A 10,375-nucleotide genomic window follows, 5' to 3' on the forward strand; every position below is an offset into this window, starting at 1 on the left:
CAGCAGCAGCAGCAGCAGCAGCAGCATTTTGAAGGTTTGTTGCGTTCAGGTGATGGTTTTGGCGGATGGGCAAATAGAAGAATTTGATTCTCCTCGAAAGTTGTTCCAGAAAAAAGAAAGTGCTTTTCGCTCGCTTTGCATCCAGGCCCAAGTTAAACCCCCTGGGTTTTAGGGTTTAGGGTTTAGGGTTTAGGCCCTAAACCCTAAACAGAGTTCTTGCTTTGGAGCAAGAGACAAAACGCAATTGACTTTTTAAACGATTTTCAGTTTTTTACTCTAATTTTTAATTTGTAATTTGTTTCGAACTTTAATTTCAAATTTATTTTAATTTTAATTTTAATTTTAGCTTTAATATTTACTTTGGAGTTTTCTTCTGGTCAGCTGTTAGCCATTTGGCTTTTATTTAATCAATTCCTTAATTAATTAATTAATTAATTAATTAATTAATTAATTATGTATTTACGTTTATTCAAATGAATAAAAAATCAAAAGTATATAAAACAAATAAATATAAAATTATGAATTAATTAATTAAAAGTTTTTGGAAACAAAGACGAGCAGTTCCTCGCCGATATGTAACAACAGCCTGTGGGGCCCCACACTGCTGCTGCTGCTGCTGCTGTTGCTGCTGCTGCTGCTGCGAGTTTGGGGTGTACATACACCGTCTGGCCAGTGGATGGGAAGTTGGAATTATTTATTTATTATTTTATTTTATTTTAATTTTTTTGCTGCTGAGAAACAGAAAGTTTGTAAATGGCAGTTTTGTCTTCAAAGGCACTTTTGCTGCCAAGCGAAGACAGCAGCAGCAAACCCTCGCGGCTCTCCACTTTTGCTGCTGCCTGCAGCAGCAAATAAATCAGTTCAATTCTCTTTTATTATTTATTATTTATTATTAATTAATTAATTAATTAATTAATTTGTTTATTTATTTGTGAAACAAAAGGGGAGGAGTAAAATGAAATAAAATAACATAAGGAGAGGAAGCAGGAGACATAAAAAGGCATTTTAAATAAAAATAAAAATAGAAAGGGAGACAAAGAGAGAAGCAGAAAGAGATAAATTGAAGGCAGCAGCAGCAGCAGCAGCAGAATAAAGGGATTGACACAGCTAAAGCAGCAGCGAAACTTATGGGAGCATCAGCAGCAGGAGGCAGCAGCAGCAGCAGCAGCAACAGCAGCAGCTGCTGCAGCAGCAGCAGCAATAGACGCACCGTGTAGACCTCTCCCTGGTGCAGCAGCACTCCGGAAACGAGGGGCTTTCCGTTAACTTCCAAGTGCAGCGCAGCAGCAGCAGGAGCTGCAGCAGCAGCAGCAGGTGCAGCAGCAGCAGCAGCAGCAAATTCAAAAGGAAGCCCCAGCAGCACTTCCACGCTGTAAGTCCCGGGGGAAGGAAGTTTCAGAGACCAAAAGTTTGGAAGACATTCCTGAAAAGAAATTAAAAATAAAAATAATAAAAATAAACATTTTAAAAACCCCTTAATTAATAATTGAAAATGGGGATCTTTAGAAGGCAGTGCACGCTTTCAAATGCACCATTTATATTTCAGCAGCAGTAGCAGCGGCAGCAGCAGCAGCAGCAGCAGTAGCAGCGGCAGCAGCAGCAGCAGCAGCGGCAGCAGCAGCGGAAGCAGCAGCAGCAGGAGCTTGAGGCTTACGGCTCCGACGCTGCAGCCGGCGTTTGCAGGTGAAGGAAAGACGACGCCGGTGGTTGGTGCTGCTGCTGCTGCTTCTGCTGCTGCTTCTGCTGCTTTTGCTGCTGCTGCTTCTGCTGCTCCTGTTGCTTCTGCTGCTGTTGCTGCTGCTGCTGCTTCTGCTGCCGCTGCAGACCTTGTGACAGCCGCAGGCCGCTGCCACCCTAAGAGGAAAGTAAAGGTGATTTTCCTTTTAATTTAATTTAATTAATTCAATTTAATTAATTTAATTGATTAAATTTAATTAATTAAATTAATTTAAATTAGATTAATTTAATTCAATTTATTCTTACCATACTCGAAGCCGTTTTTGCTGCTGCGGACTCCACCGTCGTCAGCGAGAAAGCCCTGTGGGAAGCAGAAATTAAATAAAAGAATTAATTTCAAATTAATAAGTTTATTTATTTTTATTTTAAATTTTAAAATTTAAAATCAATTTGTAGATTAAAAAGTCTTTTAGACATTCTTTGGCCTTCTAAGGGACCTCTTTGACTTCCAACAGGCCCAAATGCAAAATTTCCAAGTGCTGCCAGCAGCAGCAAGCAGCAGCAGCAGCAGCAGCAGCAAGCAGCAGCAAGCGGCAGCAGCAGCAACAAGCAGCAGCAAACTGCAGCAAGCCGCATCAATCAGCAGCGAACTGCAACAAGCCCGCAGAAATCAGCAGCAAACTGCAGCACGCCGCAGCCAACAGCAGCAATCAGCAGCAGCAGCAGCAGCAGCAGCAGCAGGGCAGCAAGGCTACCTGCGGGGCCTTCGAAGTCCCGAAGAGGAAGCTGAGGGAAAACTCGGCGGCCTCCTTTGGGGGCCCACAGGGGCCCCTGGAAAGAGAAAAGGAAAAGTCGGAGGGGCCCTGAGCAGCAGCAGCAAGACCGTTTCGAAAGCCCTTTTGAAACTGGGTCTTCGGGCCCCCGACCGAGACCCGGAAGCTGCACTCCTCCTCCGCTGCTGCTGCTGCTGCTGCTGCTGCAGAGGCGGGGGGGCCCTTGCAGACTCCCGAGAAAACGGCAGCAGCACAAAGAGAAGAAGAGGGGGAAAATACAAAAGACCCAAAAAGGGGGCCCCCGGGGGCCCCCAGGCAGCGGGGGGGGCAGACGGCGACGAACTGGAGGCCCTCTTCGACGGGGGCGATTTCGGGGAGAGTTTCGAGGTTTTGATCGCATTTCTGAATTAAATTGAATTAAATTCAATTGATTTTGAATAGTTAATGCGTTTAAATTCAAATTCGAGAGAATTTTCCCCAGACTTGCCTCCAGCAGCACCCGACGCTCTGCAACAGCAGCTTGCTGCTGCCGCCACGCAGGTGTACAGACACTCCCCAGGAATTCAAAAGAGCCTCCGCTGTCCATTCCGTTTACAAAAGTTTCCGAAATTTCGGCTTTTACCTGAACCAACAAGTCGAAAAAGAAGAACAAATAAGTGCCTGGAGCCCCAGTTCCCCGTGGACCACTGGTCACCCAGCAGCAGCAGCAGCAGCAGCAGCAGCAGCAGCAGCAGCAGCAGTGGCAGCAGCAGCAGGAGCCGCAGCGCACGTATTGGGTTGTCACTGGCTCCCGGAGCTTGTGGGTGTTCTTCTCGAGGGAATTTGAATGGAACATTGCGAAGGTCTCCGTCTCCTCGTCTCCGTCTTCTGAAGCAGCATTTAATTGCATTTTCCCGCTGCTGCTGCTGCTGCTGCAGCAGCAGCAGCAGCAAATGAGGCCTCATTTGCCCACCTGTGAAAGACAAAGTTATCTTCGAGGGCCACAGCAGCTGGTCGTCCAGCGGCTTGAAGCGAAACTGAGTTCTGCAGCAAGAGAAATAAAAACGAATTCAATTCAATTCAATTTAATTAATTAATTTAATTTAATTAACTTAATTAATTAATTTAATTGATTTAGTTTAATCAATTAGATTTAATTAATTATTCATAATTTGAATTTCTCACATTTGCACAAGTTGGCGGAAGCGCACGATGATGGCCTCTCCGGCGCCTGCAGCCATCGGGAGGTCCAAAAGGAGAAAAACAAAAACGAATAAAAGGAAAAGGCGAATTTAAATGAATTAAATGAATTAATTCGATTAAATCTGGCCGAATTAAGGCAATTAAATGCATTAAATCCGTTTAATTCTTTTAATTCTTTTGACTTCTTGCCAGGCCCCCGCGTCTTCCACGCCCCGAAGCTCCTGTCCAGGTGCTGGCCGTTGAGGCCCGCGCGGCAGTCGAAGCCTCCGGGGCGCTCCGAAGTGGCTTCGCAGTTGGCGAACGCGGGGCCTCCGGGCAGCGAAAGAAGGACTTCTTCGGCGTCTTTTTGGGAAAAAGCGGAAAACAAAAGGGGAAAAGAATTAGTTTCATTAAATTCGTTTAATTTGCGAAAAAAAGAACCCTTTAGCTCGAAAAATGGCGGAAAACGGCCCCAGTTCAACAAGTTCAACTCACCGCAAGACAGCGCCTCCCCGCGCCGCGGCTCCGCGAAAAAAAGAAAAGGAACTGCAGTTTTGGAAAGTTTGAATTTAATTTCCTCCGAAGCTTTAAATGAAATAAATCGAATTTGCATTTTCGTGGCCTCGAGGGCCCTCCCGCTGGCGTCTTCTCCGGAGAGCAGCGTGAGGCTTTCGCGGGTGTCGTGGGCCCTCCAGGGGGGCCCTTCCGCTGCTGCTTCCAGCGGCAGCAGCTCTTCTTTCGGAGAAGCAACAAATAAAAGTGAAGGGCCATTTAGTTCGAAAGAGAAGCCCGACATGTTGGGCTGGTGTAGCGACAGCAGCAGCCGCCGGCCCAGGAAGCGCAGCGGCACGTCCGCCAGGAAGTGGTCTTTGTTGTCTAGAAACGGCTGCACTCCGTCGCGCAGAAAGCCAGTTTCGAAGAGTTTCGGGTCCAGCCTGTCGAAATTAATTTCGGAAACGAAGTTGATTTGAAAAAAGATCTCTTTTGGTGCCACTTCTGCGCGAAAAGCCCCGCAAACGCCCGCGGACTCACCCCGAGAACTTCGTCGTCGGCGCCGCGTTCGTTGAAAAGAAGAACTTCTCGGGAATCACCTCCGACTCCTTCGCGCCGCTCCTCCACAGGAGTCTGTTTGAAGAGTTTGCAAATTAAAATTGAATTTAAATTCGAAAAAGAGAAGTGCGGCCAAGTCCGAGAAGCTGCAGCGCGCTTGCCTCAGAACCCCCGTGTCCGGGTGGCTGTATTTCAAGTGGCTGGAGTGCACCAGCTCCAGCCGGATTCTGTACTTCTCGCCGGCGACGAGTTCCGTTTTTTTGGATTCCGTTTTTTTAATTTTGGAAACTTCTTCGGGAGAAACGAGAGGAACGGAGTTGAAGGCGAAAGCCTCTTCTTCCGTCGGCTGCGGCATGCGGTCCACGATGACTGCGTGTTCGTTCAGGAACACCCGCACTCCGCAGTCGCTTTCTGTTTCGATTTCAAACCCGTTCGACGGTTCAAACGGCGAATAAACAATTTCAAACGCAATTGCAAATTGAATTAATTCAAACAAAACGCAAAACGAAACCCACCCGTCGTGAACACGAACGGCCCGCTGTGGGGCGCCAACAGAAACCCGTCCCACCCTGCCGCAGGTCGCGCAGAAAACATGAACGGAGTGCAACAAGTGGCATTTATTAAGGTGAAACAACATGAAATGCACTTTTATTTTCGAATTAAACTCACGAATCGAATAAGAAAACGGAGGAACGCCCTCGATGGGCCCTTCTGCAAAAAACAGGAAATCAATCTTGCGGTCGTTTCGGTACGCCGCGGCCGGCGCGCGGAAGCGGTCGTTTGCAAAATAGGCTCCCCGGAGTCCATCTGGGAGCGGTTCGTCTTCATAGCTGCATCAAAATACAAAAAACGCAAAATTAAACCCTTTTGAAGATTAATTATTCCTTTTTTCGCGGCGAAACGCCCGAGATCGGCGCAGCACTTGCCCGGGCTGCACCAGACAGTTCTCCGGGCTGCGCAGCGCAGCCAAACCCTCCCGCTCTATTTCAACTTTCAAATCTTCAACTGCAGACTCTTGAAGTCCCAATTCTTGCAAAGAGTCTTCGAGTCTTTCCAGGCACTCCATTCCCCGCCGCAGCCGGCTCTCCACGTGACCAGTGGTCTTCTTCACTGCGGCGTGGCCCGCCCCGCATGCAGTCTTAAACCTGAACCAAACACACTCCGTGTTTCCACGCCCAGCGTCTAGGGTTTAGGGTTTAGGGTTTGGAGGGAGGGCTCGAATGGGCTCTGCTGTGAGCCAGGATTTAGGATTTAGGGTTTAGGGTTTAGGGTTTACCGGCTGAACATGTCCTGCAGCCTTCTCTCCTCGAGATCGAGGGCCTCGATCTATTTGAAAAAGAGGAAAAACAAAATTAAAGACAAAATCAAACAAAAAGAAATTGAATATAAGAAAATTAGACCAAAGAAATTAAATAAAAGAATTAAATGAAAGAAATTAAAAAAAGAAATTAAAAAGAAGTTAAAATGAAAAAAATAAAAATTTCAAATTCACCATTTGTTCGTTCGCGGCGAAAACGGCGTCGAATTCTTTCCTGACGAAAGCGCGCAGCGCATCTGCACCAAATCGAAGATATTTTTTTCAAATAAAACAAATTGAATTAAATATTAAACAAATTGAATTAAAGAATGAAATTAAATCAAATTAATTAATTGAACTAATTAAATTCATTGAATTAATCGGCTTCGTTTGCCCCTGGGGCTCACTGTAGTCCAGCGGGGCCGCGCAGAAGGCCCAGTCGCGGGGCCCCTTGCCCAACAGCTGCACCTCCAGGTAACACCACTGGCGGCCTTTTGAAGATGAAATAAAAGTGAATTAAATTTGAGAAGCAAAAGTACCTGAAGAGCCTTCAGGGGACCGGGTGTCTGTACAGTCCGTGAAGGTCTGCCCCTCGTGCACAAAAGCTGCTGCGCAAAGTCTCCCGTCGACTGTTTTCCGGTGCCGCGAGCGAAACTCCGTCAGCTGCTGCAGCAGCGCGCCCCCCTGCGCGCCTCCTGCTGCTGCTGCTGCTGGGGCTGCTGCTGCTGCTGCAGGGCCTGATGCTGCTCCTGGGGCTGCTCCTGGGGCTGCTGCTGCGCCGCCGGCGCCCGGCGCCGCCAAGCCCGGGGGCGCTCCGGCAGCTGCGCCTTCGGCGCCTGCTGGAGGCGCATCGGCAGCCACGGGAGCTGCAGCAGCAGCAGCGGCAGCAGCAGCAGGATCCGTCACTTCGGGGGCCCCGGGAGGGCTTCTGTCGGCTGCAAGAGGCGCAGCTTGCTGCGCATTGGGAACAGCTGCTGGAGGCCCAGAAGCAGCAGCAGCAGGAGCTCCTGGGTAGTCCTGTGGAAAAGCAAAAGACCCCGGAGGGCTGGGGGGGGGCTGGGCGGCGCCCAGAGAGGCAGTCAGTGCAAGAAAGAGGAAAGTGGCTTTCAGAAGGTGGCGAGCAGCTTCTGTCATGCTGCCTCCGACTTTGCAAGGAAACAAAAAGAATAAATACTTTTATATTAATTCAAAGTTCTCAAATTTGAAGAAATTCAAACAGGAAAGCCCCAGCGCGAAAAGTCCTTTCAGCTTTCCTCCGGGGGTCGCAGTCCTGCACGCCCGGGCTGTCTATACACCCCAAACGTGAATGGCTTCTTCACGAACTACGCTTCAGCCAATTTCTTCAAATTGAATAAATTTAATTTAATTTAATTTAATTTAATTTAATTTAATTTAATTAAATAATTAAATTGCTTTTAGCTTCTTTTTTGCGACAAATTTGCTTCTGCCTTTGCAGAAAACTCTGTTTCTTTCCGTCTAAAGGCGCAGGGCGCAGTTTCAACTCAAATTCACGTCTTTATTCAATCTTTTGAATTTTTTGAATTAAAATTTTCACTTTTGTTCGAAATCTGAAGAAGTACTTAAGGACAATTTTGCAGTTGTCGATTAGAGTTCAAATTCAATTCAAGTTCAGCAGCTGCAGCGGCCTTTGCAGCTTTTGCTGCTATCTTGTCGAATCTGCAGCAGATCTCAAAGTTCTTTATTTAATTCTTTTGCCTATGGAGTTCGAAAAGAATCTTTTAAAGAGATAAAGGAGAAGCAGCAAAAGGAACTGCACTGCCAGAGAGGAAATGGCGACACTGCAGCAGCAGCAGCAGCAACAGCAGCACAGCAGCAGTTGCAGCGCTGCAGCAGCAGAAGAAGAATAGCAGCAGCACATCGACACTGGCCGTGGAGCGCCGCAGCAGGCGCTGCTGTTGTTTGCTGCTGCAGCAGGGGCTCCTGCAGCAGCGGGACTTAGCGTGAACATAATTTGACTTGCAATTTAAAAGTTCATTTTTAAATACAATTAAAAAGAATAAACATTTGTTTGTTTTTTCTTTTTGTAATGAGACAAAGGGCGAAAGAATGAAACCTTGCTGCTGCCGGAAATTCAAGTTTTGCAGACCGGAGCCAGACAAAGTAGAAAAGCCCAAGTTGAGCAGAAGTGAGTTGAAAATACTTAAATGCAATTTATTTAATTAAAATAAATTAAAATAAACGAAAATAAATCAAAATAAAGCTTAAAATAATGAAAAGAAATTTCCCCCGGCTCCCCGGATCCGTTCATGTTCATTTGCAGCGAAGAACGCCGCGGGCGAAGGGCCCAGCGGGGCCTGGCTGTGGAGCATCTGCAGGTTTTATGGTTTCAAACGAAAGTAAATAAATTACATTAAAAATTGAATTTAGTTTTTATATTTTCTGCAGAGTTTAGAACGCAGAAAGCGGCGCGGGGCCGCCGTTTCGTTCCGGCGGAGGGCACCGCAGCCCAAGTGACCCGGCTTTCCCGAGTGGAAGCACCAGCAAATTCGGTTATTTTCGCGTTCAAAAGGACTTAAATGCATTACTTTCTTCAAATAAAGCTTTTTAGCGAACAAATTCGCAGTTTGGAGCAGCAGCAGCAGCCGCAGCTTCCCGCAGGCTCCGGCGGCTGTGCTGCAGCAGTCGGCAGGGTGGGCTGGGGTGTACAGGCAGCTCGCAGGGCCGGCCGAGCCAGAGACCACCTTCTTGAAGCTTCAGAAGAAAAGAAAATGAAAAATAAAATTTGAAGATAATTTAAAGACAGATGCAGCGCCGAGAGCGTCAGCTGAGGCCATAGAAGCCGCCTGAGCCGCTTCGCGCTGCGTCTGTCCTGCCAGGGTCGGTTCAGCGAGCGATCGGCGGAAAGCTCCCCCGATCTGCAGTTAAAACCCTTAATTCAAAAGCATCAAATGCAAATAAATGCAAAAGAAAACTTTATTTGTCTTGAGAAGCGCAAAATCCGGGAAGATCGCGCCGTGTTCAAGTTCTGGCGGCGAGCCACGGACCGGGGCTTGTCTGTCGGTTTCGGGCGTTTAGGCTCTTGGGACTGCGCCTCTTCTCCAATGAATTAAGTGGCGTCTCCTTTTATTTTCCAAATATCTTTTGCAATTAATTAATTGGAAAATATCTTCAGAGAAGAGCTTCCCAGATACGACTTGCTTCTGCGTGCGCCGCCGACTTGCTGCGGTAAGTAGGAGGGCGCCGCTGCTGCCGCTGCTGCTGCTGCTGCTGCTGCTTCAGCCTTTCCTGCTCATTTTCCGAACTGCTGCAGCTCTTAACTTTTCAGATGTGATGTTCGCTCAAGGTTAGCCCTTTAAGGCCTCTTTCCAGCGGCGCTTCTCCCTGCTGCTGGTCCTGCTGCTGCTGCCGCAGCGGTTCAGTCCCGTGGGCTGGGAGTGTGTAGATTTGATTTTGCTTCTGTCTCTTTTCTTCTTCTGCTGCCTTCCCTGTTTGCCGCGAGCTGCTGCTGCAGTCGGCAGCAGGCAGCAGCAGCAGGAGCAGCAGCAGCGAGGGCCACTGGTCCACTCCCGCGCTCTCGGGGAGGACAGACACCTGACCTCCAAGCCAGCAGCAGCACACCACAGCAGCAGCAAACTAGCAGCTCTTTCAACTCAAACCGCAAATATAAGCGGCCCCTTTCGCACTAAACCCTAAACCCTAAACCCTAAACCCTAGTTAGTGGGCCTGCAGCACCGGAGGGGCAGGAGGGTCCCGGGCAGCACGCAGCAGCAGAGCAGCAAACTCGCGGCTCCCGACGCTGCAGGAACACTCAGCAGCAGCCGCAGCAGCAGAGGAGCAGCAGCAGCAGGGGAAAGTCGGAAGCAGCCTCCCAGAACCGCCGCAGCAGCAACTGCGGGACCAGCAGCAGCAGCAGCAGCAGCAGCTGCTGCTGAAGCAGCCGCTGCACTCCTTTGGCCTGGACTCTTGAGGCAGCAAAAAGAGGGCAATGGGAAGTCGGCCCCCGGCCGACGGCCTAGGCCCTGCAGCTGCGTGTGCGCCGCCTTCCAACAGCAGCAGCAGCAGCAGCAGCAGCGGCTGCTGCTGCAGCAGCAAGCTCCGGCGTGGCACTAAGAGCCGCAGGGATAAGGGAAGCTTCAGCTATGTGCGCACCGCAGATGAGACGCGAGTGGTGCTGCTGCAGTCTCTTGCTGCAGCAGCAACCAAAACCTCCCAGCACCTGCAGCAGCAGCAGGAACAGCAGCAGCAGCAGCAGCAGATGCACCGAAACTGCTGCCACAGTCACAGGAGCCCTGTGGCAGCAGCTGCAGCAGCAAGGAAACCAGTAGCAGCAGTAGCAGCAACAGCAACACCAGTAGCAGCAGCAAACGCCACAGTAGCAGCAGCAGCAGCAGCAGCAGAAGGAACAACGCAGCACAGACGCAGACACAGACTATCTCTCAGTGCCAGCAACAGCAGC

The 10,375-nt window shown here is 49.0% G+C and overlaps 1 protein-coding gene across 1 annotated transcript; it reads right to left on the minus strand.

Moving 5' to 3' along the window:
- Positions 1 to 716: 716 nt before the first annotated feature.
- On the minus strand, positions 717 to 7,092 carry ETH_00010425 (uncharacterized protein; the record flags this gene model as incomplete). The annotated part of the gene is made up of 18 exons (XM_013379486.1): positions 717 to 839; positions 1,211 to 1,423; positions 1,655 to 1,854; positions 1,984 to 2,038; positions 2,433 to 2,852; positions 2,950 to 3,072; positions 3,220 to 3,317; positions 3,403 to 3,473; positions 3,815 to 3,974; positions 4,107 to 4,546; positions 4,703 to 5,072; positions 5,177 to 5,230; positions 5,331 to 5,491; positions 5,675 to 5,806; positions 5,938 to 5,987; positions 6,154 to 6,215; positions 6,366 to 6,449; positions 6,498 to 7,092. The coding sequence occupies 18 exons, from the start codon at positions 7,090 to 7,092 to the stop codon at positions 717 to 719; spliced, it is 3,411 nt and encodes a 1,136-aa protein (XP_013234940.1).
- Positions 7,093 to 10,375: the final 3,283 nt, after the last annotated feature.

This window comes from Eimeria tenella, genomic scaffold (assembly GCF_000499545.2).
Source record: "Eimeria tenella Houghton genomic scaffold, Eth_scaff333, whole genome shotgun sequence".
NCBI classification, from domain to species: domain Eukaryota; phylum Apicomplexa; class Conoidasida; order Eucoccidiorida; family Eimeriidae; genus Eimeria; species Eimeria tenella.